Source organism: Squalius cephalus (genome assembly GCF_949319135.1).
Source record: "Squalius cephalus genome assembly, chromosome: 9".
NCBI lineage: Eukaryota > Metazoa > Chordata > Actinopteri > Cypriniformes > Leuciscidae > Squalius > Squalius cephalus.
The window spans coordinates 7418995-7446922 of NC_137130.1; the positions used below are offsets into that span (position 1 = coordinate 7418995).

The 27928-nt window shown below is 36.5% G+C and overlaps 2 protein-coding genes across 10 annotated transcripts in view; one reads left to right on the forward strand and one right to left on the reverse strand.

Moving 5' to 3' along the window:
- Positions 1-3472, forward strand: part of pde1a (phosphodiesterase 1A, calmodulin-dependent) — a 109944-nt gene extending 106472 nt beyond the window's left edge. For 4 of the 6 annotated variants that reach the window (XM_079882297.1, XM_079882299.1, XM_079882300.1 and 1 more), the window contains one exon: positions 507-3472. In XM_079882297.1, coding sequence (XP_079738423.1) covers positions 507-775 — 269 coding nt within the window. In that variant the 3' untranslated portion in view covers positions 776-3472. The remainder of the gene's footprint in view (positions 1-506) is intronic. The other 2 variants (XM_079882298.1, XM_079882302.1) reach the window with 1 other exon arrangement.
- Positions 2149-27808, reverse strand: ppp1r1c (protein phosphatase 1, regulatory (inhibitor) subunit 1C). Of its 4 annotated transcripts, XM_079882304.1 has the most exons (8): positions 27704-27808; positions 27363-27539; positions 25189-25249; positions 16643-16677; positions 16259-16325; positions 9454-9657; positions 6689-6844; positions 5646-6211 (listed from the first exon to the last, which is right to left on the reverse strand). In XM_079882304.1, exons 2-8 carry the CDS (start codon positions 27441-27443, stop codon positions 6117-6119), a joined length of 699 nt encoding a protein of 232 aa, XP_079738430.1. In that variant the 5' UTR covers positions 27444-27539; positions 27704-27808; the 3' UTR covers positions 5646-6116. The 4 variants fall into 4 exon arrangements, with proteins under 4 accessions (XP_079738432.1, XP_079738430.1, XP_079738429.1 ...); XM_079882303.1 differs by lacking the exon at positions 27704-27808 and having other exon boundaries at positions 27363-27544; XM_079882305.1 differs by lacking the exons at positions 5646-6211; positions 6689-6844 and adding an exon at positions 7649-8728 and having other exon boundaries at positions 27704-27806.
- Between the last annotated feature and the right edge of the window lie 120 nt (positions 27809-27928).

Below are 27928 nucleotides of genomic sequence, written 5' to 3' on the forward strand. Positions count from 1 at the left end.
AAATGTCACAATAAATGTCATCTTTGTGGGGACATTTTGTCCCCATAATGTAGGGTTTACCAGGCAAATCAAACAAAAGTCATTGAAATTGCTCAACACAACAAATTTGTCAAGTGGTTTCCCCAAATTCGACTGAAAATGTAACTTTTAATGACTTCTGCAGTTTCAGAATTATTCAACCCCTTGAATAGAATCCCTCACAACAGCACAAATCTGCAAAACAGATGTTGTCTGAACTAAACAAATCTAGTCAGTTCAGATATTTCATGTGTTCTAGCTCAAGCACACCTGTGCAACTAATGAAGCCCTTGATTAGGTGTGCTTGAGCTAGTACTCATGAAATATCTGAACTGACTAGATTTGTTGAGTGTCACGTTTTAGCAATAACATAAATAATGGAAGTTAAACTCAATTGAATTTCTTTAAATGATAACACGGCTCTTCATCTCAGCGCACAGGGATAATACGGTATCCCAGATCTGATCCCACTTCCTGTCTCTTCCCAGAGTTGGCCAATAAGCAACATGAGAGAATGTCAGACCTGGAAGAGGAGTCCATGAGGAACACACAAGTCACACTGTCCCGCAGCAGTCCAGCCAGAGGGAGTCTCGACTCGGAGTCAAAGTCCCTGAATGAAATTAACAACACGGACTCGACTCACTCTTCCCAGGACTCTCTGGACCAGAGTTCCCAGTCCCCTTTGGAGGGACCGGGCGACGGTTCATCAGAGGAACACAGCTCAGAAACTCTGCCTTGGAACGGTAAAACGGCCTGACGTCTCACGAACGGTACGGAGCCTGAATGTTTTTAATCAGAAACAGGATGATGTACACAGCATTGTCCTCATTGTATTGTAATGCTATTATACTCTCGGGCTCGGAGGGATAATTGTGCAGACGGACGCACAGAATGTCCACGGAGCGACTCCTAGAGACGGTAGTGTGCAGTGTTGTCATGGCGACTGTGTTATTGCTGGAGACAGACCTCTATCATCCCTTGAGGAGGATTTAGCAAGTCCCTGAAACGCAACCTATTTGCTTCCCGGGCTTTTTCCTGTTTGTTCAATTAGGTTTTTTTCTTTTCTTTTGTATTCTTTGTTTGTAGACTGTGTCGTTATTTATTAAAGATTACGCAGCTACCCTTTGCACCACAGTTAGTTTCTGTATTTTATTCTCGATACGGTCATGCTTACCAGCTCTTTGCGGCACATTAGGTCAGAATGACTGGAATATTTTACGTACTTCATTCTGGCATGATGTGTCTCTGTAGACTTATGAATATTATTCCCTCCAATATCCAGAACAACCAATAAAGAGCTTTTTTTTATTATTGTAGCATGACACGTATAGTATGTGCAGCTGTAAAATTTTAGTAGAACATGCCGTCTATGAAATCATGAGCCAATTTTTACCTAACAGTAGAGGTACATGTCCTCAAGGGGGCGATATTTCATTTTAACAAACAACGTTGATGTCCCTTCAATCACGCTTTCTAAATGAACAGAACTGTGTCCCTTTAAATCCATACAGTATTTTAGTACAGTGTCTAAATAAATGTTACATACATTTGGCTGTGTTCGGAATGGAATACTAATTTACTATTCACTGAATACTGTGCAGCATGTACTGTTTAAAATAGTGAAACAGAATGCATTTTGTAACAATAAACATTTAAAAAAGTAACATGCTCTATTTTGCATTTGCAATCTAGTTTTATGTAAAAACATGTTAACATTTGGAAGCTAATATTGCATCCTTTTCATGACACTGGAAATGAACAGGTCGAATTAAGCACATTGCATTGTGGGATACATTATTCAGTGTATACTGCTCATTTGGCAGATTTAGTAGATCATTTCAGAATACTGTGCTCTGTATACATACTTTATTAGATACTACAGAAACTGCAAGAGTAGTATGCTTTTCTGAACACAGCCATTCTCAGAATCTCAGAACATGCTAAACATATGCTACCAAATCACTGTATCATGTTTTATAATGTTTATGTGAAAATACAGATTTTTTTTTTTTTGCATTATATATGACATAAATGGCCGAAAACAAGATTTTTGTCATTTGTATCTTATTTCAGGTCTGAGGTGTGGGCTGATGTAACACTTGCTGTCGTCACCTTCACACACACAGAGGTTGAAAGCACATTTGAGCTCAGGGTCGGTTAAATTGTAAAAAGTAAGTTTATTAAACAGAAAAGCATCAAAAAAGAAGACTGCATCTCACGTAGTCAGGAATGACAGAAACACCTGTAGAATATCTGTTGAAAATTTTGCTTAAGAATTGTTTTTTAAGGGTGAAGCATTTACATTTTTTGCATTGACATTATTTTCATTATAATTAAGCACATTTGTCCCCAATTCTGCAAAGAATTCGCATCCGTACTGTGTGTGTGTGCGTGCGAGCGTGCATGGGTACTTTTTGGATGCAATGATTATTTTTTATTTTTATTTTTTTGCTTTAAAATTAAAACCATCATAAATTCAGTACAACAAATACCACCATAAAAACTGTACAATACATTTCTAAAGTATAATTGTAAGTTTAATATATACATTTTTTTGCATTCATATGAATTGTAGAGGGGACATTTAATTGTCGTGAAACTGTCATCATGCAAAAAAAGCCTTTATTTTTTATGCAACACAATTTATTTTTTTCATTTAATTTTTTTATTTATTTTTTTGCAGGAAATGTACCTAGACATTTCTTAGTTTTGTGAGATTAACCTATAATTGTTATGGCTTTATAAACTTTATAAATGTGCTATACTGAAGTCAACAATGAGAGACTGAGACACTTTGTTATTCATACAGTACATTTGTTGGAAATACTTGTTCAACATTTACTACAGATTTAATGTTTAAAAAATATGAATATGGTGCTATTATCAAGCTCTCATCTGTTCAAACGCATTTAAAAATTGCCCTGTTGTAATGTAGAAATATCTTCTGACACAACCTTATAACTGATTAAGGCTGATTATTTTCACATAATTTCATTATTTTCATGTGTGTGTGTTGCAAAAGATCTAAAATAACCTACTAGCCATGTTAGCATCAGGGTTTGAAAAAAACTTTTTTTCAGAACTTCTACTAGCCAAAACAAAACTATCAGAAATAAACCAGATTATCAGTCACAGCTTAGATTTAAATATATTTATTATTAAATCTGATTCTGAATCATTGTATTGCTTTCAGCTTTACGACAGGCAATCAATGTTTGCGGATACCATTCAAATAAAATTGAAATAAAAACAAAATTCTCGGTGACCTCTCGTATAGTTGCCAAGAGTTGACCTTTTTTCCCTAAGTTCTTGGTCTTGGACATTTATGAGAACGGGTTGGAAAAAAATGGCCTCTTAATTGACTACAAGGGCTCTGGCGGAGAGTTAACCCGGTTGAACAGCAGACAGTACTGAGTACAGTACAGTACAGTACAGACAGTTGTTCATCACACACCAGTCAAGGCGGCGGTCCAAAACAGTGAAACTAATCATAATATAGACAGACGTTCACTTCAAGAATGAACTAAGTGTTGTCAGAGTTTGAATTAAGGCATTTGTAAAAAGAGCAAATGGAAAGAGAAAGTGCGATCTATATTATTTCTCTAGGCTATATTAAGTATATTTAGGCTATTCAAGCCACAAACCTGTTACTGAAATATGCACAATACACAATATCCTAGGGCGAAGTCACTACGTAGCCTACATATATTCGTCCCAAATGCTTGTGGGGTTTTTTAATGGAAAACTATGTGAGTGACGCTGTGGTGTGGAATTATTTGGAACAGCTGGAGTCATAGTTGGCCACCGTCAGTCATAGAAAACAATGTGTTCGAATCGAATTTTAATTCTTTCCCCACCATTAACGGAAGTTTCCGTAATTTATGAGAAAACGCTTTGTTTTCATTGTTATACGGTAGAGGGCGCTATTACACGTCTTCAAGTTCTGAATGAGTACTGAATCTCCTGATCAAAACAACACAGGCGAATAAGAAGCAGAAACAAGCCATATCATATGTAATCATATAAATAACGCGATCATCAGACAGCATATAAATCAAAACTGCCTAATGTTACTGAATGAGATCTCGCCCTAGGACGAGCTATCTGAAGCTTTGGGGGTGACTCGATCTACTTCGTTTTGATCATCATTCTGAATTCGATCTGGATGTAGTCTTTGACAAAAACGCATTTTCTCAGCTTTTTGCTCAAAATGCTGCTTTTTTATTAAACTTATCCACATCAAGTGTTTAAAAATAATAATAATAATGCATGAATCTAGAATAAAACGGGTTTTGTTCAGATAGCCTATTCATACAGCAACAAAAAACTTGGAAGTTCACGAGTTCACATCTACATATAATTAGTACAATACGTTTATGCGTATTTGGCGTGCTGTCCGGGGGGAGGGCTCCGAGCTCGGAGTTAGGCCCGAACCCAGAGTACTCCCCCCAGTTGGTAAGTGTAGATGGAACTGTAAGTGAGGAGATGGGGTGGAGGAGGGATGCTGACAAACTTTCAATGAACAGAGATAGGTCTGCTGTGAATTTATACTCTGTCATTGAGTTGATTACTGATTAATCTCCAGCTGTGCATAATTTGGTTAATTATCTGAACCTGCTCCTCCCGAACTTTGTTAATAAAACATCATTTAAAGTTAAAGACTTGGCTATATGAAAGTTCTCTCAGTGTGCAACCCTCTGCATTGTTTTGCAAATGTCTGAGGCTCCTTTTAGGGGAAGGGCTCTGATAGCGATGCCATACAAAGTGATAGAACATAATTTATGAATCATAACCCGCCAAATTGGCTTGTGTTGATATGGGATTTTCACCCACATTTGGTCGGTGTTAATTTCAAACCCTGGTTAGCATGAATCAAGCTTGAAATCCATGTATGATGCCCACATTTCAGACACTCGTGTCAGAGGGCCGGTGGGCTGTACAACAGCCGTGTGGGACTTCAGAGTCACGTCTGCATAAAAAACCGTCATACCTACAAAAATATTGCTTCTGTCAGAGAAAGATTCATCGATGCCACCTCAGGCTCTTTCCACACGAGGTGATCAAAAATAACGTGGCAGGATGTGATTGGTTTCACAATCCTCCCCATGTATTGCTAAATCATCATCAACGGAGCATCCGTTTTCTTATGCTTTTCATATTACAACTCATTAGAAAAATGCAACAACAAGAAAGTTAACATGAGATAAAACACAATACCAGAATGTTCAGTGGTGTAAAAAAAGAAAAGAAAAGAAGTAAACTACTCAAAATTAAAGCTGCAGTCCGTAACTTTTTGGGGTTAAAATGTATCCAAAATAAATTTTTGAGCAAGTACATAACCAGCCAGTGTTCAAAACTATCTACTTGCCTTAGCTCGATTCAAAACGGTAAGCTTGTAATAATGTTTTTAATTCCAGTGGTACTGGTGGATTTCCGCAAGAAATTTGAGCATTTTTTTGCGTCATTACGTCACATCTGTACACATAAAGAAGGTGTCTCGGCTAGTAGGCTATATTGCGTGTGAGGATGTTGGAGGTGGAGATTTATAGCCTTTTCTCACAGCACTTGATATAATTAAACATCAATTTGAGATTCACCAGTTGTAAAATGCAAAAGACTTCGGAGTGGCTACAGAAAAAAAGAGACATTTTCTGGTGAAAATTCTTATGTTGATCATACTTCCAAAAAGTAGAATCTGTGATTGACAGTATCGGCACGGCGACTGACAGCCGCACATTCTCCTCAAAACTTTGGATTCATCCGCGCTGTGCCGTGCCGAGGCACAACCCACCTAAAGTTGATAATTCCGCGAATAAATGCAATTGCAGATTTCGAACAGAGATGGCGACAAAGAGGAAAAACTACGGACTGCAGCTTTAACTACTAACCACTGAACGTTTAAAGTCTCAGCGTTTTGACACCACGTTTTGGATTGAACAGTATTTTGGAGTGACATGACTATATTAATTGTCAACACCTGCAAGATGAAATTTACTTTCAAACTATTTAATCATTGAAAAAAAAGTTACATTTAAGCAATTTAAAAAAAAAAAAGGATATTATAAATGATGTCACTTCCTCATGTCATTCAGCCATTTTTACTCTGTCTGACAGTCTTTCCGTTCTCCGTTGTTCTCCTCTTCCTCCTGGAAAAGTGAAGACGGGTCTGTTTGTTTTTTCAGCACCTTTACCCCTGTGAAGAGATTTGAGCAAGCGTCAGCTTATACCTTTTCATAACAGATGTGACTCTTAAACCATCACACAACAGCTTGCATACAGTATTTGAATCATGGGCCTGCTGAACAAACCGATGCCAATCTCCTTCTGTTCTCGCGCTATAGATTGACTATTAACTTTAACCTAAATGAAATATCAAAGTGTTTTCAAAGTTGACGTGTCAATCATATTCTGCTGCTGTGTGGATGTGGCATTCTATTTTCTGAATGCTCAGAATCAAGTTCACCAAGCGTTCATATGTAAATGAATGGAAGTAAATGGAACAAAGAATATCATGTAAACAGACCTTAACCCAAAACATAACCCTGAAATCTGATTGGTTGATAGCAATGCCAGGACCAATAAACAACAAATCAACATAATATGCAAATCGCACTGAAAACTTTTCCTACGTCACATTTCCATATTCGATGTGCTTATGATCTGGTCCTACCAGGGCCGAATGGTGGCTGGTGCTGGTACGGTGTGTCTTTGCGTCGTGGTGACAGGTCTCCGGGTTCCTCTGACAGTGTGTCCAGGAGTTTCTGAGAGAGTCTCGAAGGAGGATGACTCTCTCTTTCCTCTTGTTGGCTATCGCTGTGCTCTCTACCTGCAGGACGAACACAGCATGAGTCCCAGCATGCAGCAGTCCCAGTGTGACCTGACTTACCTCTTTAGATCCAGTTGACTAAAGTCTAGGTCAAAGTTTGATAGCGATCATCTCGATGCAATAGAATATTTACAATTAGGAGGTTACAATAAGCTCTTTTCTTAAAGTGGTGATGCGTGTCATTTTTGAGCAAACAGAACTGCAGAAATAGGCTAATCACAAGCTTCAAACACATGTTGCATTGACCATCTTTGTAATGCACCTGCACATTAGAAAATAAATATAAAGTTAAACCACTCATATCTTCACTGGGGAAGGACCAAAATTTCCAGTCAATCAAGATACATATCAATAGCATCAATTTCAATAAGATATTTCAAGTCAGCAATCAAATCTCACAACAGATGTATCAAATTTTTAATAGAGTGCAACAGTACCCGCCCACTTTTTCAGAGGCGTTTGTTCCGGAAGTAATTTTTCCATTCATTTATCCATAGGGATTTTTAAAAAAGCCTTTGTTAAAGCATTATAACCAGGCCAAGCTAGCCTTCAAGGTAAATCACAACATTACAAACGTTATAAAGTATATGAAAATCGACAAATGTACAAGAATGTGTGCCTAACGGCTTTAGTTAGGGAAAGAACTACAATCCCATGAAGCACTGCGAACAGTATAATCAAATTAAAACCGATGGAGAAATAGAAAACTACTCATTTAAAAATGATTGGTTGATTATATATGTATATAAACAATATATTTTAAGTTTATTGCAAAATATGCATATATGTAAACGATTTAATCACGTCATTCGTAGTTATTCAGGGGAGTGGGCGGAGCCATAGAGCTCTTTTGACATGTTTAGCTTGTTATGACTCTGACTGGTGGATTTTTAGTACAGCATCATGGGTAATGTAGTTTTTCACCACAAATTCAGCTGTTAAACACGATTATTTTAAAAAGAAGTTGAAATAAATATGGACTTCCGGCATCAACAGCAGCAAATCTCATCGTATAGCTCACAGCAGTTATAAGTTATTCAAAATCAGTTTTCCTCATGGGAAAAAATGTATGGAGTTTTTACTTCCGGAACCCGACTGTTACGCACCATAGCCCTATTCTTAAGTAAAAAACAGGTGACACCTTTATCAAAAAGGTGAACTGAAATGCAAGAATTTTATTCTTACCGTCATTCTTTTTCTTCTCTTTCCACACTATCTGCTACTAGTTTGCACAGAAATGACATACTTCACCTTAAAGCCTCATTACATATTTTATAGTACAAATAACAAATTCAGCCTTCATTTATACATCTGAGAATGAGACAATTTGGAGGTGGAGATGAAGAACCAAAATGACAGTAACATTAGATAAACAGCACTTACTCAAAATTATTTACATCATTCCTTGTTTTTTTTATTTCAAGCTCCAAAATTTGTTTTATTTCATTGTCTCTACTTTACAAGTGAACCAATACCCATAAAGAAATTGTTACAACTTATCTGAAAGTGCCAAAATATGCTGCCCGTATTTCTGGTGCCACAGATATACATATTGGAAATATTTCAAATGCCATTTTATCAAATAGAAAAACAAACAGGTCAGATCATTTCAGTACAGATTTCAAAGTGAAGAACAAGCATTACATTTGACACAAATAAAACGAATTAAAGGAAGTCATCACTGGAAGGGAACTTAGAAAGAGCTGAGAAAGTACAATGCATGTATTTAGAGAAAACATGTCTTCTTATTCCAAAGAGTGGAGGGGACAGTAAATGTTTGGGACGGGTCTACGGTGTGCCAGGTACATTATTATGGCTATCGAGAGACAGCTGAAGGACTGCTCAAGTTTTTCTGCTCACTTCCTGAGGTGTCTGCTGTGTCTCCTGCATATGAATATACAAAACAATGGATAATAATAATGTTGAAAATTATAATAGAAAAAAGAATGAGGATTTTAAAAGAAAGTGGAGGAGAGACAGAGACAAAAAAAAAAAAAAAAAAAAAGTCTTGTCAGTAAAGTCCAGCAGATCTTCCGTCCAAGCAATCAGCTAGCAATCACCAAGAGATTGTTTATGGAGGGTAAAAGCACTGGAAATTAAATAATGAAATCAATAAATAATTAAATAAATACAAATAAATGTGTCAATTTATTTTGCAATAACAAAATAAAGGCACCCATTTATTTTGCAACGATACAATCAATAATTAATGTTTGACAATTAAATATCTAAATAATTAAATGTACACATTTATTTTGGAATATTTCATAAAAACACAATTATTGTTAAAACATGTTTATCCACTAAAACTGCATTTAAATAATTTAATGATAAAAGGCTAATTTCTGAATGACACCTGTATGGATGAATCATGCACTTTTTCATAATAATAAAATATTTTTCACAATTATTAATTACATTCAGCAGTTTTTGACAGTAGCTAACATCTTTAAGAACAATAACATTGATTGAACCATTCATTTTTTGATTTATTTAATTGTTAATTGGTTTCATTGTTTAATTTAACGTACTTTGGTCCTCCATAATGATTTATTTATTTGACCCTGAGATTTAACCTTGTCCCTTCCCAGTTTTTGTTCTGGACTTACCCCCGGCCCCACTGCTGCCTGGCTGCCCCTCAGTACTGACAAAAGACTCATTGCCATTGGGCTCTGAGCTGTTGTGATTGGCCCACTGAGCTTCGTTGGCAAAATGCTGTGCTGTGATTGGACTGGGCGTGTCTGGGCTGTCAGAGAGCCCCGCCTCCTGCTGCTCCTGCCTCTGAAAGTGCTGCTCCACCACCAGCTGCAGCTCTGCACTCAACACAGGACACACAGCACAGCGCCACACAGTGGACACAGGCTATCAGCACAGGCGTGCGATGTGACACCTCTGAACCCCATCCAAATGTATGACATCAATCAGAGTACACTCAACGGTCGGCTATGAAATTGAAAATGAATGACTTACGAGATGTATGCATGCTATGTATATCTCGAACCAAAACGTTTTTTAACTTAAAGGAGAGTGTTTATGCATTAAACGTATTTATATTCACTTTTAAAAACAGTACAAAATAGGCTTGTTTCATCAGTTGGGTATAGGGCTGGGCAATATAGGAAAAAAAAATCATATACATATATATATTTAAATTTAAATATTTGTCATCACTCAAAATGTCTGAGTGACACAAGCGAATTGTTGAACTCAGTTGAATGAATCAAACCTGCTAGCTTTAATGCAGTTTTGTGTATATTAGCGAGCCGCAAGACAATGAAAGATTGAAAAATTAGTCTAATGACAAGCTCTTCAGGTAACTTATTAAATCTCATTAAAATTAGCATCATATTCAGAATGTTGCTTCATTTTATATCACCAGCAAAATCAATGCAAATACGCAAAATAAAATCATATGCATTCTCAATATATCGCCCAGCCCTAGTTTTTATCAACAGCACAGTATTTCTTATTGACGTATCAGAATAGAGAGCTAATGCACTGTAAGCTGATATCTCTCATGAAGCAGGTCTGAAAGCATCTTAAGAGCTTTCAGAAGGTTTCATCTGCAAACCTGATGATGATGTTGATGCCTAACGCTTACAGTTCTCATTTATACAACACACGCTTTTATACGAAAGACAATGACATAATTTACCAAAGTGTTCAAAATGTTTTAACAATGTTTCCTTGTTTAAGAAAGAATCTACCCTAATCAAAAACTTGAAAAAGCAAAATAAAATAAAATCAAGCTACAAAACAGCAATTCCTGAATGATAAACTAACTAAATAGAAGAACTATGATCTACACATAGAAAATAGAGTGCAACAGTCGAGTTACAGCAGAAAAAAACCCCATTTATTTTAACCTTAAGATTTTAATACTAACAAAAATATCACTTGACACAGATGTACCATTAGCTTTGAAGTTTTTCAGTAATTAAATGTGAATAAAATTCCACAGAAGGCAGAATCAATGTGATTTCAACTGCATTTAACTGCAGAATTCCTGTTGAAGAATGACATACAAATAAATAAAAAAATTGTTTTAAATGTAGTTGAAATATATATATATATTCAGATTGTAATTTAAATCTGGAAATAAACATAATTGGAATTATTGGAATTTTAAAATGTTAAAAACAGAACATTTCTGAATTTTTTTTTTTTTTTTTTTTTTTTTTTTTGTGCTTCAATTTAAAGTTTGTAATATAATGATTTACACAGAGCTGGTTTGTTTAATTCATGGCTCTGTTAATTGAAGATTATTTTGAAATCCCTATGGAGAAAACGAATGGGAAAAATGCAATCAAGTTCTGCAATTAAGACCACTGCACTACGTCCAGTACACTCAGCAGTTTTACCCTGGAAGGAGTTCAGCTCTCCACTTAAATGGATTCTGTCACTATTCAAAGCAATCTTCCCCAAACTTTTCACAATCTCTGGCTAATGGACAGATAGAAGATCCCTACTTACACAAATGAGGTTTTGACACCACTGAACCACAACTAAGCCCACACCAGCAGAGCGAGCAAGCTTGGCATCTCCGCAAATCAGATTGCTTTAGCTGTTTCTGCCCTGCACCGACCCAAAGGATGCTGAGTGTTCATTCAAAACTGCTCTGCCAGGCTGTCCATTTGAGGCCATCTCTCTAGAATGATGTATCTCTCTCTCCTCCCCCCACTCCAATCAATAGCTCAAGCTAATGTGAATTTAGCACGTCCATGCCAGGAAATGGCCTTGTCCATGAGTCAGCGAGGCGGACTTCACCGCTCTCCCTCCCCCATCTCATTGTCTTAAAACCTCTACTTTGTCGCAAGCGTGGCTCGACGGGCAGTGCACATGCTTCATCGTGTTGCATGGTGGCACTTATGTGCAGACAACGTGAGTTTGAATCCTGCTTGGGTCATTTTCTGCTCTATACTGCCCCATTAATTGGACAAAAAGACATTAAAACAAGTATTAAACACTCCATTCATAATATTGCATGTGCACTGATAAAAAAAAAAGAGAAAAAGAAAGATGACACATTTTCACTGGAGCGGAAACCCCACAAGAAAAGAGAAGCAGTGGCTACATACTGCAAAGTTAAAGGAGTGACATCTAGAATTGTCTCAATCTTTGATTCACAGTTGTCGGCTTACTAAAATACTGCATAAACTCCACAAATAAATCATAAATAAAGTCGGTATCACTTTACAATAAGGATTCATTTGCTAACATTAGTTAACTACATTATTTAAAGCACCCCTATTATGCTTTTTCAGATTTGACCTTTCATGTAGTGTGTAATAGAGCTGAATGTAAAAGGTCCGCAAAGCTTCAAAAATCAAAGTGCATGACAAATGAAGTTATGAAACGAGTCGTCAGTAATTCCAGTCTTACTTCCTGCACAAACCGTAGGTCTGTGACAAATTTGCATAATGCCAGTCTATGGTCTTCATTGGCTGCCTCTGAACAATGTCTACTTTGACTCGCCCTCAAACACTGTAGTTGTAGCCGAGGCCTGGAAGAGTTTGGTTCGTGTTATCAACATGTTAAGAAGACACCCGTTTTCTGCACTGTGAAAGCAAATTCACTTTGCACGCACTTCCAAAGAATGAGGACTCCGTCTCAAATTGATACGGTAAAACCGTGTTCGTATCTCTGTGTATTAAGTGCTAAGGAAGATCCAGAGCTGAAATTCAGGTATTCAGGTAATTGACATTTCGTGACATGCGCTATAAGTGGTAGACCAATCACAACAGACTGGGCAATCTGACCAATCAGAGCAGAGTAGAAAGGAGCGGTTTAGAGAGACTGAATCCTTTATCGAAACCCTTTCAGACACTGTGAGAGAAGAGGTGATGCTGCAGTGTATATTATTAGAAATTCAAGTGTTTTTCGATCTTGGAGAGCTTGTAGGAGACCTCCAGAACACATTTAAAATAGCATAATGGGGCACTTAACACAAACTAACAATAAACAAGAGTATTGTTATTCATTACAGGTTTAGTTTACCCAAAAATGAAAATTCTGTCATTAATTACTCACCCTCATGTCGTTCCAAACCTGTAAGACTTTCATTCATCTTTGAGGCACAAATGAAGATTTTTTATATAATCTGAGAGCTTTCTGACTCTCCATTGAAAGCTACGCAACTGAAACTTTGACGCTTCAAAAAGTTCATAAAGAAATCGTAAAATGAATTGATACGAATCGAGCGGTTTGGTCCAAGTTTTCTGAAGATACATGATCGCTGAATGTGATGAGCAGATTGAATTTAGGCTTTTATTCATATATAAACATTGATCAGCGCACATAAACAGAAGCTCAACTGAACAAACCTCATTGGTTCTTACAGAAGCTCAAACGTGCTGTGTAACATGAGAATGAACCTCATTGGTTCTTACAGAAGCTCAAACGTGCTGCGTAACACGAGAATGAACCTCATTGGTTCTTACAGAAGCTCAAACGTGCTGTGTAACATGAGAATGAACCTCATTGGTTCTCACAGAAGCTCAAACGTGCTGTGTAACATGAGAATGAACCTCATTGGTTCTCACAGAAGCTCAAACGTGCTGTGTAACACAAGAATGAACCTCATTGGTTCTCACAGAAGCTCAAACGTGCTGTGTAACACAAGAATGAACCTCATTGGTTCTTACAGAAGCTCAAACGTGCTGTGTAACACAAGAATGAACCTCATTGGTTCTTACAGAAGCTCAAACGTGCTGTGTAACACAAGAATGAACCTCATTGGTTCTTACAGAAGCTCAAACGTGCTGTGTAACACGAGAATGAACCTCATTGGTTCTTACAGAAGCTCAAATGTGCTGCGTAACACAAGAATGAACCTCATTGGTTCTTACAGAAGCTCAAACGTGCTGCGTAACACGAGAATGAACCTCAATGGTTCTTACAGAAGCTCAAACGTGCTGCGTAACACGAGAATGAACCTCATTGGTTCTTACAGAAGCTCAAACGTGCTGCGTAACACGAGAATGAACCTCATTGGTTCTCACACGTCAAGCACACATACTTCCGTTTACCACAACTGATGTGTTGTATTGATGAATGTTTAAATGTGAATAAAAGCATACATTCAATCAGTTCATCATATAAAGAGATCGAGTCTAAACTGAAAATGTGGACTAAACTGCTCAATTCATATGGATTAGTTTTATGGTCTCTTTATGAACTTTTTGAAGCGTCAAAGTGGTAGTTGAGTAGCTGTCAATGGAGGGACTAGGAATAATGACAGAATTTGGTCCAGCAGTTTTTGGGTGAACTATCCCTTTAACATTCTCAAAGATTAATAAATGCTGTAAAACACACATTGTTCATTGTTAGTTCATGTTAGCTAATAATGCATTAAGTAATGTTAACAAATGAGACCTTATTGCAAAGTGTTACCATGAAATCATTGCAGCTGAAAATCAGGAAAGAGCAAACACAAAATGGATCTCTATTTGATTAAAAAATACCTAAACAATCAAAAATGTAAATAAACTTAAATCTGAAAAGCTGTTAACTAGATGTATTTAACTGTGCAAAAAACTAAAGTCTTTACTTTGAATTAAGCTTGGATACATTTTATGAATGAAAATGCTTTTTAATGAAGAACTATGGATGGTCAAATGCACTTTACTGTCTTATTATATCCTATTATATATCATTATGTAGTATAGTTGAAAAGTCTGAGACCACACTGAAAATCTGGGATTTAGAATCTAATTTAAACCTAAAAATATATATTTTATATTATGTAAAAAAATATTAAGGAAATGTTCTTTTTAAATTTTAAACACTGCACTATTTCTAGGCCACTCATCAAAGAATTATGTTTGTGAAATTGTGACTCTCAGATGTCGTTGAAGCTCAAGACGCTCTTTGAATTTTTCTCAAATCATGCTGGAAAAAACACATGCTGCAAAATAGACGCATATTCACTATGCTGTCAGACCTCTGGGAGTGTGTGTGGTTGAGAGCGGAGGAACTGTGTTAATATTAGCGACTGATCCATAAGCACGAGCAGTGTGAGCAGTCTGTTGAGTGGGCTGCATGTGTGGGTCACTGGATGCAAGTCACCGCCTCCATCGGTGAAATATGTGTAGTGTGAATGTTAATGGAGAAGATGGCATGGCTGAGTAAGTGTACTGTGGATCAAACACACAGATGGCATAGACAGATCATTCCTACTATGCAGTACATTTATTGCATTAATATAGTATTTTTTAAAAATATTTAAATTGCTTAATAATTAAGTTGATTTTACACAATGTTCTCTAAATTTTGAGCAGATGTTGTTATTTTTAATTGATAATCAGTTTATAGATTTTTCGTACTGTCATCAGAATCACTTTCCATCCTGTTAATCTTTTGTTAAATCCTTATAACAAACCAAAAAAAAAAAAAAAAAAAAAAAATTACATAATCCTTCAGGAGGTGACATCCTTTTGGAGAGAAAACAACAGCACAAAAAAAGTGTAATACCCATGTCATTATACAAATTTGTGTCCTTATAAATCATATAAATAAGCACACACACAGTAATTATTTAATAAATTAATTAATTAATAATTAAATAAATAGGATGAAGAATAAAAGTAATAATGAAAAAATATTACAATAAAGTAAGCACAAGGCTAATGTACATTTCTGCATACCACAGTGTTATTTTAGTATAATTGAGATAATATAATAGTTTTTATTAATATTTGGAATAGTTTTTATTTTTAAATTTTCTGTTTTCATTTCTACTAAAATTTTGAATAATTTTGTTGATTTTTTTTTATTTCAATTTTAGTTATTGTAGTTAAATAAAATAAAAATGTGACACTTAGCCTTTGCAATTACCTGAAATAAAATTAAATATTAAGAAAAACATATTTTATTCAATATTAAAAAACTTTCTGAAAACAGAAAACAGTTTCAGTTAACATTTTTTTTCTTTTTTAAGGTTTTAGATTTAGTATCAGTTAACTATAATAACCCTGGCATATTATGAACTGTATACAACTGTTATTCAAATAATGTTTATAATACATTTATTTATATTATAAATAACTGTATACATATGAAATGGTTTGTTTGACTTGAGCATGATGATATCAATATTATTAACGGTGTAGAAAAATATGAAAGTTTAGCTAACTCTCAATCATCACTGAGACATTCGTTCATCATATTAATTTTCAAGCAATTGTATAAATATAATCAAGTTTTAATTAAAAAGTTTAAGCATTGAGTTTGGTCGAGGCCTTTTTTCTAAACGTCTGGTGCATCCCTTTATAAAAATACTACCGTAAATTCTGACACAAGCACATACATTTTTTAAGAGCTCAAAAGGTACTGCATAACAGGAATGACTCAGATGGTGTATGGTTACGTAAGAGCCTGAAACGTCACATAATATGCAGATGGCGTATATGGTACCTCTCATGGTCGGTGGCGTGTAGACGCTCTGTTTCCTCTGGGCTGGAGACAGCTGGGCACTCTGGGCCTGGCGTGGACAGTGGAAAAGCACAGCGTGAGAGAGGGGATCTGATTTCACACAGACTCTATTTCAGGAGCTTTGCTCCAGCAGGTAATCAATGACAACTGCATCAGAACTCCATCCATCTCGCAGGAAAGCTGAGCATCTTAGCATAGAGAGCTGTGCAGAGAAGAACCCGGAGGCTTAGCTTACATTACCACCACGTCCACTAAGAAGGCTGAAAAGAAATAGTGTGTGATGTCTGATACGGTGTGAGTGAGGAAGATCAAATCTAATGCTCGTGTTAAGTGCTGTGTTCCCTGTTATTGCTTTAGAGTACTCACCTCTGTTTGATTTCCTGTAGTCTGCTTGTCATCTCCTGAAGGGGGAAAAATCAACACAGGGACTTACTGTTTTCTGTGCTTTATAGATGCTAAAAAGTAACATAGCACTCCAAAGAGAGAACAAAGATACTACATTATCAAAAATAGAGTTCTTTATTGGCATCTACTCTATGGTTCCATGAAGAACCTTTAAAATCCACGGAACCTTTCCATTTATTTAAAGGTTCTTTATGGTGGAAAAAGGTTCTTTTATTTATTAAAATGTTCTTTACACTTAGAAAACAGTCGTTCTTTTAAGAATTGTTCACTGAAAGTTTCTTCAATGACACAAAAAGGTTCTTATATGGCACCACTGTGAAATACCCCTTTTGGAACCTTTTATTTTGAAGAGGTCCAAAGTTTGGGGGTCAGTATGATTTTTGGTAACACTGGTTTGATGGTTCTGGACTATAAGTAACTTTGCAAGTAAATGTCAACTTATTCTACTAACCCGAACACTAACCTAACAGTCTAATACTCTAATGAGAGTTAGTGCTAAAGTGGACTATAAGGTGCCACCCAATTATAATTTTTTTAAGGATGCAATAAAATGATCAAAGGTAACAGAAGACATGTATAATGTTACAAATAATTTATATTTCAATAAATGCCTTTCTTTCAAAAAAAAAAAAAAAAAAAAAAAAAAAATCCTGAAAAAATGTATCACAGTTTCCACAAAAAGTTTCACAACTGTTTTCAACATTATTAATAAGTAGAGATGCACCGATTGCATATTTTTTGTAAGTATGACCTGCCGATAGCGATTTTTGCCCTTTCTGATTTTCTTTCAAATAATTATATACAAACAAAAATCTACTTTTCTTCAATGTAAAATTGTATTTTTGTAAATGAACTTTATAAATGAAAATATCTTGCTTCCAGCAACGGTCGACGCGCGTTCACGGAGATGGATGCCGCCGTATGACGTAGGACGTAGCGTTTGATTTAGCTGTACTTCGTTCTACGTCACGACGCTTCCTACGCTACGTCCTACGTCATACACCGGCATCCATCTGCCGTGAACGCGCGTCGACCGTTGCCGGAAGCAAGATATTTTCATTTATAAAGTTTTAAATATGTATATTTTTACGACAAAACCGCACGGATTACCCTCAGAAGGCCTTCGTTTATCCCCCTGGAGCCGGATGGATTACTTTTGTGAAGGATGCATGCACATTTTGGGACTTGAAGGAGGTGGACCCCATAGCTTCACATTATAACCACTGAAAGATCTAAGACATTTTCTAAAATAACTGAAAATGTGTTCGTCTGAAAAATGATTGACATATGCATCTCGAACGGCTTGAGGGTGAGTAAATCTTGGGTTAAATATCATTTTTGGCCGAACTATCCCTTTAATTTAAACATTTTAATGGATAGTTCACCCAAAAGTGAAAATTGTAATTTACTCTCCCTCATGCCATTCCAAACCCATAAATATTTCATTTCCAGAACACAAATGATGCCCCCCCCCCACCCCCACCCAGATTTCATTAAAAAATATCTTTATCTGAGTTCTGAGGATTAATGAAAGTCATGAGAAATTTCATTTATGAGTGAACTAACCCTTCAATGAGCATGGCTGAAAGGCAGTACAGATAACACTGTGACAACTGATCACGTCTATCCACATTTCCCTGTTGTAATATTGTTGTTGTTTGGTTTTATACAGGCGTCTGATATTGATGAAGTCCGGGCACAAGTATCTGTTGGGGTGCTGACGTTAGAAGAAGATGCACATCTCTCTTCTAATCTTCTCTACCCTGACCCAGAGTCTACTGTCATCATTGTTGGGGGAAGTATTGGACAATCTCCAGAGCCTACATCAAGCAATTTGCCTTTTGTTTGGGCTGTCATATGCCATATTTGGATTGCTGCTACACTTCCAAGTTCATCCAAAGAGTGATGCTAGACTTGGGACAGAACAAAAAAAAAACCCTAAAACTAAAGTGACTTTTTGAAAATAATTATGAAAACCAATGCCAACTTGTGGTGGCCAACCCTGTGCCATACGTAAGCTAATCCTACTGCTACCTCCACTGTTTACAAGAAGCACACACTAAATTAGATTCTGTTTTTGATTTGTGTAAACATAGCTGGTGTAATTCATAATAGCAAATGTGCAAAGTCAGCTGGTGTAGAAGAACCATAAAAACATATATTATTTACCTTTGAACTGTCTCTGTGTGTATAATTGTAAATGTGATTAATGGAACCTTTTTTTCATTTATTTGAATCTCTTAAGTTACTAGAGTAACATGTTCTTGCAAAAGGTTATCGGTTTGCATGGTTTTAACAAGTAAATCCAATTGCTGTTCAAGTAAATACAACCGAGAAATACCAAGTTGCAGGAAATGTTACATTAGCTCAACTTAAATAAATGTGTTGTTTGGAAAACACACATATTGCACTGGAAATGATTTAGTTACTTGAACTCATGTGTACAGTAAGTGTACAACACTAAATAAGCATTTGTTAGTACAACATACTATTCTCATTTCACTTGTTTTTTTGGAATTTACACTGTAATATGTTACATGATGGAAACAATCTGTGCTTCATTTATTCTAAATTTGTATGTCCACAAATTCTGTTAAAGGACACTAGGGGTAAAGCCAAATTTAGACCAGTTATGTCTTATTTGATCCAAGAATGGAATTAGGCGTTAGGCGACTAACAAAATTAGATTTTAGATCCCACTCCCAAGTTTCTTTTTCATAATGCAAACTGCTTTTAGGAGGCCGACCCATTTCTTTCCCTGACTGCACTAAGTGGGGCTTATACATTATTTCAGATGTTGAAAAGTGGGGATATTTGTTCAAATTCAGGACTTGAAAGACCAATTTAATCTTGCTCTCAAAGCGTATGGATGACGTGAGGAAACAAACTGATTCTTTAGTGGTCTGTAGGCTCCGAATGATTTTATGAAAACTGGAGTGTCCTTATAAACCTTTCTTAATTTGCATATTATGCAGTGAGGATCTGGAACATTCACAATCTGATATTCACTGGAAGGTTGTTATTGCGGCAGCTTCAATGAACCAAAAACGTCAAATTATTCCTTATGATTTTGTTCACAGATATTATTGCACACACAGAAAAAAGTGTTCAGATGAAAACATCCTGATATAACATTACATATCTTTGCAATGTTTTTGAAAGAAAAATACAATAAAAAAAATATTGTGAATTTTAACATATTTTAAAATGTCATTTATTTCTATGATTGCCAAGCTGAATTTTCAGCATCATTACTCCAGTCTTCAGTCTCATATGATACTTCATAAATCATTCTAATATGCTGATATGGTGCTCAAGAAAAAATATGAATGAATAAAAATATGATTTTCTTCAAAAAACAAACAAACATACTGATACCAAACTTTTGAAGAAGTCACATTAAAATATTTACAAATGTTATTATATTTAAAATACCAAAGTTGCATTTATATTGAAGAAATACAGTACTTTTTAGCAATAAAAACAATAGAAATATTGCTTGATCAACATGATTTACAGTGTGATTAAAAGTCATTGCAAAACATGATTTAAAAAAAGTGAAATTAGTTCCGACAAAATAATTTGTTAGTTAATGCCATTTAATTTGAATGAAATTCAGATATGTTTTGGGGGCCACTATGCTTTTAACACTAATTTGTTGTGAATGTAGTCTGTTTTGTATCGTACATTCATACAATGAAAGCTATTATGTACTGTGAGGAGCGTATCCACCATCAGCAGGACTGACGTTCCACTTGTTTGAGGGGGAAAGAAGACTTTAAAAGGCCACTGAACATCTTTATTCCCTGACCTAATAGCCACTTAAGCCCCTAAATGAAGTCTGGATTATGACTTCAGACCTGATGTTAAGTGGAAACAGAGGTACACAGTGAACCACAGTAGCCAGAAGAGCTTTCTTCTTTTATGGGCCCACCGGCTCCACACATGAGGACCTCGTTTAAAAGACGAATCGTACAAAACGTCCCTGCCATAGGCACAGGTTCTGCTCAATGAGCACTGCACCAAATTACCACTCTAACCGCAATAACAAGCCAAGCCACTTTTCAACTTCATCTTCTGTTCGCAGTTACACGTTGCCCAGTTTATGACAAGCGGCGCTCGTGTGACGCAAGTTCTTAAAGCTTCAAAAACGTTCTTTATTAGGGACCGATTCCAAGTGTTTTGGATCAGAGGAAGAAATGCCAGCCAAACAAAGAGGTTCTTGTTTTGTGAATGCAGCTCTGTGCGTCCCACCTCTTCTACACGCCCCTGCGATCTACATCCAAAATCACAACCGCAACTCGACAACAACTACCCAGCGATCAATCCGCATCAATCAGGGAAAACAAACAGCTCTGAAACTAACAGCATTTCCCAGTCATTTGTCAGGTTTGAATGGCTTTGCTGGAGAGCATGTCATCTCTGTTGAGTAAGACCTGGCGAGCGAAGGCAGAGAATAAACGGTCTTAGTCAAGGGAAGCTTGTGAGCTCATAAAAAGGCCTTCTTCTCAAGCAGAACTGGCAGATGGCAATGCTGGCTCCAGCGGGAGGGTTTGGTTTAGCTTTATCATGAAAACCAGTCAACTCTGCCAAGTCAAACACGAGAGTATGGGCACATATGATCTCTGTGAGTTTCCAGACAAGAGTCCACAGCGCTCGGATGAAGTGGATCATCGCTATGTTTATTCACTAACTTATGAAGACACTGGATGTTTGAGATTATATATCACTGATTCTTACGACACAGGACAAAACATGTCACAGCTTAACCACACGCGCACACACACTTTTATTTACTGTTTATTTGATCAAAATTATTACATTAAATTATTACTCACCACCCCTAAAATAGCCTCAAACCATTACTTTATGCATATTAAAAAATATCATATCATACAATATAATATTTAAATATTTAAAAAAATATACTAAAATAAAAATAGATTTAAAATGTTTCACAGCTTTGTCTCTACCTTTTGTAAACAATGCCAGATATTCATTTAAAAATAAAATAAAAGAAACAAAATCAGGCAAGATCAAAGGTCATCTTTCCATATTTTACTGGCTATGATTTCAACAACATCACACAGACTCTAGTGAGTTATATATTTCATTTAAAGTAAGTGTGCTTATATTTCCTGTCACAATCATGTCAACTAAGATTGTAAAAAAAAACTGTTTGGGATTTTTTTATATATTTTATTTGGACCTATCAGAAGCTGGATTTAATACATTTGTGATATGCAAAATATGCAAAAACTCTGAGGTGACAATATAATTGATAGAGCTGGAAATCAATTTGAAACCATCCTGCAATCTCAATTTATTCATTCAATTAAGTGAATGCTAAATTTACCATTATTTAGCAACAAAATCACTCATTTTGTGAGGAAGTGGAAGAAGCAGGACAGATTCATTTGAAACTATTTGAACTGATACATAAACTTGATTTTTTTTCTTCTGTTCTGTTGCCTGTTCTGCAGTTCTCAACAATCACTCATGTCTGATCTCAAAGTACCCATAGCATTCAAAAGATTCACTGTCACAAAATGAAAATATGACATCATATGCTTCTGTAAAGTTTTTCTGCCTTCAAGTGTTTCTGGGAAGCTCCAATTTTCAAACTTGGAATAATTACGATGTGATGTGTTATAGATTTTCGGTCTGAATAAATTGTAGGCAATTTCATATTTCTTTCTCTGTTTTCACTTGACTAACACAGGAAGCTTTTTTAGCGCTAATGCAACACTGGAGATCAAAGGATGTGCATTAGGTGTAGAAATGATGATTTATCTGTGTATTTGATCATTTTCATGCAGCCACAGAGAATTATGGGAAGTTTTGTCCCACAAGCCTGGCGCCTCATAAACATGGCTAAATGTGCTTTCTGTCAAGCTTTATTACTGTTTATCAAAATATAAACAAAGTAAATTATACAGTCTTACATTATTAAAACTTAATTATGAGCAATCCCAATTAGCCATCACTCTTTATGTTCCCAAGTAAAAACATTGTGGTGGCACTCAAATCGTGAACATGATTGTTATGACTTGACTCGAAGGCAACATTTGTTTGGACTCTAGAATGATTTCTCTACATTTACAGTGCCAAAACACGCTTTCTCATGTGGGCTGTTGAGTGGGATTAGGGTCGAGGTTACCATGTTTACAGATGACGCTAGTGTGTTGGTATTTCCCTCAAGTGGAAAACTTTATTGATTCTGCTTCCATGTGGAAAACATATGAACTTTGTCAGCATAATGTAAGTTTGATGGCAAAAGTCCTCAGGTAAAGACTTCAAGAATGTTCCATGCAAGTCTTGAGGAACAGCTGCAGTATGTTGAAGCCAGTTTCTGACTCAGAGTAAAAATTACAAAAAGGTAATTGTGAGTTTAAACTATAGAAATGAAGTGAGATAAAATGTTACACTGTCAGATCGAAATTTGCAATTGGGATTTAAAAGTCATAATCATAAGAAATAAAGTTTCAATTGTGGTTTTCCAAATTGTTGAAAATGATTGTTTTTGTGAGATACAATTAAAAACTCACAGTTGGTAGATACTGAGTCACACTGTGAGATTTAAAGCCATATTGTGAGACATAAAGTCACATTGTGGCATATAAAATCACATTTGAACTCATATCGTGAGATATAAAGTCACTATTGGTAAATATAAGTCATCTTGTGAGATTTAAGGTTATTTTGTGAGATTTAAAGCCATGTTGTCAGATCAGATTTAAAGTCACAATTGTGAGATATAAAGTCACTATTATGAGATTTAAAGTCATATTGTGAGATTTAAGGTCACATTGTGAGATATAAAGTCATCTTGAAAGATTTTAGATCACATTGTAAGATTTAAAGTCCTAATTGTGAGATATAGTCAGTATAGTCAGTATTGTGAGATAAAGTCATATTGTGAGATTTAAAGTCATATTATGAGATATAAATTCACATTGTGATATTTAGGTCTAATGTTACATTAGACATAAAGTCACCTTGTGAGATTTATGCATATATTGTGAGATTTAAAGCCATATTGTGAGATTTAATGTCACAACTGTGAGATATAAAGTCATATTGTGAGGTATATAGTCACAATTGTGAGAATATAAAGTCATATTGTGAGATATATAGTCACTATAGTGAGACATAAAGTCACATTTTGAGATTTAGTCACATTGTGGCATAAGATCATTTGGACAATAAAGTCATATTGAGAAATATTGTCATATTGTAAGATATACAGTTGTAAAATATAAAGTCGCATTGTGAGATGACAGGCTTACACTAAGACAGACAGGGCTTACACTAAGACAGGATTAGGCCTTAGTTCATTTAGGGCATTTGGGTAGCTTTTATAAACGTCCCTTAAAAAAAAAACAGTACTGGTGTGCATCTTGAGACAAAACAATGGCACTGACATATTTTATGATATATCAATGCAAATTGCTTTCAGAAAAAACGGCTCAAACATGCATTTTGGGACTAGACTCAAGCCTTGTCTGTGAAACTGGGGGGTAGAGTCACAATTGGTTGATATTACGTCACATTGTCAACTAGTTCTAGTCAATTTTGTATAGTTATATTGTGAGATGTAAAAAGATATAAAATCACAATTCCTTTTTTATTTACTCTGAGGTGAGAACGGGCTTCTATAAAGGGTCATTTGCAGAAGCACATACTAAGTGTAGGTATAATTGAATTTCCCAAGCAACCCTGAACTCCCATCATAGATAAGCCCTATCGTTCTACGTTAAGGTTAAACTGAAAGTTGACCCATGAAGAGACAACGCTTGAAAAAGAGCTACGGCTCAACGGTCTACACAGACTGGCCGTTCACATATGCTGACGCCATAGGTGGGTTGTTTGTGCTGATAGCCTGTTGACCATTGCCACATTCTCAGCGTGTTGTCCTGTTCCGACCCAAGGCTAGATTACAGACGCTCCGACGTGAAATGACCTCGCCAGACCTATCATATTGTCCTTTAAACCAGAAGAGCACATTTCCTCCCGCAATATCATATAATGATTGTACATGAGAATTGGAGAGGGCCTATTTTCATAACAATACAGAAACCCACGGCTTTATGTAAACAAAGGCAGAAATTCAAAAGGAATACTTCACAGCTGAACCCTTACAGCAACCAAACCTTGAAAAACACCACCAAATGATGCTCAAATACAGCAACTCTGGTTTGTTTTTGAGAGCAGTCATGAGTTCTAGCCCTAATGCATTAGGGATGCTAAATAATCAAAGCAAACATATAGAGTTTGAGATCTGTACAATGAGTGAATACTGGGAACTTTACCCTAAAGGTTCTGCTTAATGAGAGGCAGACCGTTCACTGTAGATTCTTATCTTAATTTAGATGCATTTAGGTTGCACAAGGGCTTCAATAGTAGTTCAATAGAGCTTTGTTTGCTACAAGTCCATATAGGTGGAACCAGCTCTTTCAGTGAATGTAAACAAGCATGCACCATGTTTAATGGTTTAAGGCTCTTACCTGATGCACTGGGCTCATTGTAGATGACCAATGTGGCTGGAGTTGGTCTGCGCTTGCGAATCTGAAGAGAGAAAGAAATACATTTTATAATAATACTATAATTCACAAAAGTGGAGGTACTATATGAATAAGAGGGATTCTTAGGCCTGACATGGAGTGGAGTGTCTAAAACCCCTTCAACTATGGTAAAATCACTGTGATACACAGCCTTGAGTGGCTTTTTAGTTTAAAATTTTAGTTTTTAGTGGCTTTTTAGAAAAAAAAACCCTAAGCCTAAGCTGGTTTTCTGATCTTAGTTGGTTTAAGCTGGTCCCCCAGCCTGGCCAGCTGGAAAATGCCCTCTAAAACAGTTAATAAACTAGCAAACCAGCTAAGGCTTAGATGTGTACCAAATCAAATGAATCAATAAGGATATAAAGCCAATATAGTTCATTTCACATGTAGGCTACCTCAAAATGTTACTTAAAGAAACATCAATATGATTAAGATATGACATATAATTAAGAGTCCAGACATGGTGAAAAGCTTCAGTTGACAAATGAATAACACATGTAGGAATAATTTCTCTAATGATCTGTCACCTTTTCAGAGAGGGGGTTTGTCTGTGATCCAGGTTATACGACAACTTTGAACATGGCTCATCCAAATAGGATTTAGAGTCATCTCTATCTAGTTGTAGTATTACATGATACTTTTAGTACTTTTGTAAGTGTTGGCTGACAATAACAGATGGCACATGGGTGTAAAATGTTCATGCTGACTGATTTACCCCATGTGTCCGGACACCAGCATTTGTTTGGTGATTCACTGGGGTCAATATAATCAATTCCCTGAAGAACGCTGCTGGGTTTAGATCACATTTAGCCTCACAACATGCTGTCTCAACACATGTGAAACAGCATGAGCTCACACTCAACAATGTCGTTCTCCATCCATGTGTTTTAAATATACCTAAACATTAGAGTCAGTTTGATCAGAAATAAGAGATATCCCATAAGAATAACCCAGAGTGTGAGAGAGATTCAGGAGCCGTCACTTGACCCACCGGGCCAGTACTGCGTTCTCACAACATCAACCTTTGTTGATCATGTACATCTGTTATCAAGCTCCAGAAAACTCACTGGCTGCATGACCACAAGTTTCTCATGATCTTACTGGATGTCGCAAATGCTGGTGGTGTCACCAAGGTAATGTTTTTTAACTTGGTAAATAGCTTGTTGAAAACGACTATTCCAAGCGTCTTGGATGCAGATAGACTGAAAGCAAAAGTTTCCAGCAAAAGCCAATAAGCTTGCCAAATGTTTATCCAGCATGTGTTGATTTTTGGCATGTTGGTTCCTGAGAAAAAGATTTATGCAAATTAATAATATAGGGGAGACCAGGGCCAGTTGTCACAAGGATAATATAAAATTTTGAGTCAAAACAATTTTGACTGAAAAATTTGAACTACTACTAGCCTGATTGCACCAGCAAATAAAATCACTGAGCCTTGAACCTGCATTGGTCCAGGTTCATTTTAAAAGAAAACAAAAGTCTCAAGAAGCAAGAGCGAATGCCGCCTTTACTGATGGAGAACTTACTCAGCACAAGAGAGAGTGCCACTGATTGGACATACCGGCATCATCATAAAATCAGCCCAGCACTTTCCTGTTATCACACTGTCAGCAACAGCACCAACATCAAACACTTTTACTGCCAGACATGCAGCCTCTCTGCTGGATCCGGATCCATCAATGAACAGCTCTACTAGCTGGAACACAACAGAAATCTAGTCTGCTGCATGCAACCACAATTACATTTTGTTTATGATGCACAGTTTCCCTTTACCACCAAATTCACACTCATTGCATTACCGTTGTCATTTTTAATGAGACAAAAACTATTTTGGCATGAAGTATTGAAATGTAAAAGCAAAGAGTAAATATTTAATTTCTTCCTCACACTAAAGTGCATGCAAAACACTATTTGTTTGACGCATTACTGTTCTGTGCACTAAATAATGACATATTTACCAAGCACTACAATCCCACTATGCATGACATCATATCATAAAACTGATTTTGGCATCAATCTGCACAGATCTGATGCTTCAAGACCGTCTCAAGGGAGCCAAAGAGCAATGCAGGCCAGTCTCCATTAGGCACAATGCAATAAAAGAGCCTCTCTCTACTTACATGCTCGGCCGCTTGGGGATCCAACTGGCTCTGGAAGAGTGGAACGGCAAACTGAATTTTCTTGGGGCTGTTGGGCTCCATGCTGAAAGAGAGAGCTGACGGAGAGAGAGATGGAGACAAACTGGACCCTACTTATCAGCCCCTGTGTTTTCTCTCTCTCCTGTACGTCCCGCCTTCCTTTACTCCACGGAGAGAGAGAGAGAGAGAGAGAGAGAGAGAGAGAGAGAGAGAGAGAGAGAGAGAGAGAGAGAGAGAGAGAGAGAGAGAGAGACGATCAGCCACAGAGACAAGCAGAACAAACAGTCAGTCTGTCCTTCCCACATCCATGTTGTCCCACTCACTTCGCTTTGCTCCCGTGTCCCATAAACCTCACAGAAGCAAGGATTGGCTGCAGGTCTTTCTCAGTGTGAGTTTTCCGACTGCTCCGGGACACGCTCAGATCTCTCTCTGCTTTGCTTTCTCTCTCTCTCTCTCTCACTATCATTAGCAAGACTCAGAGCAATGCAATATAAGCTCCCACTGGGACCTGCTGATGCTCCTACATTATTTATGATCCTGATTCAGGA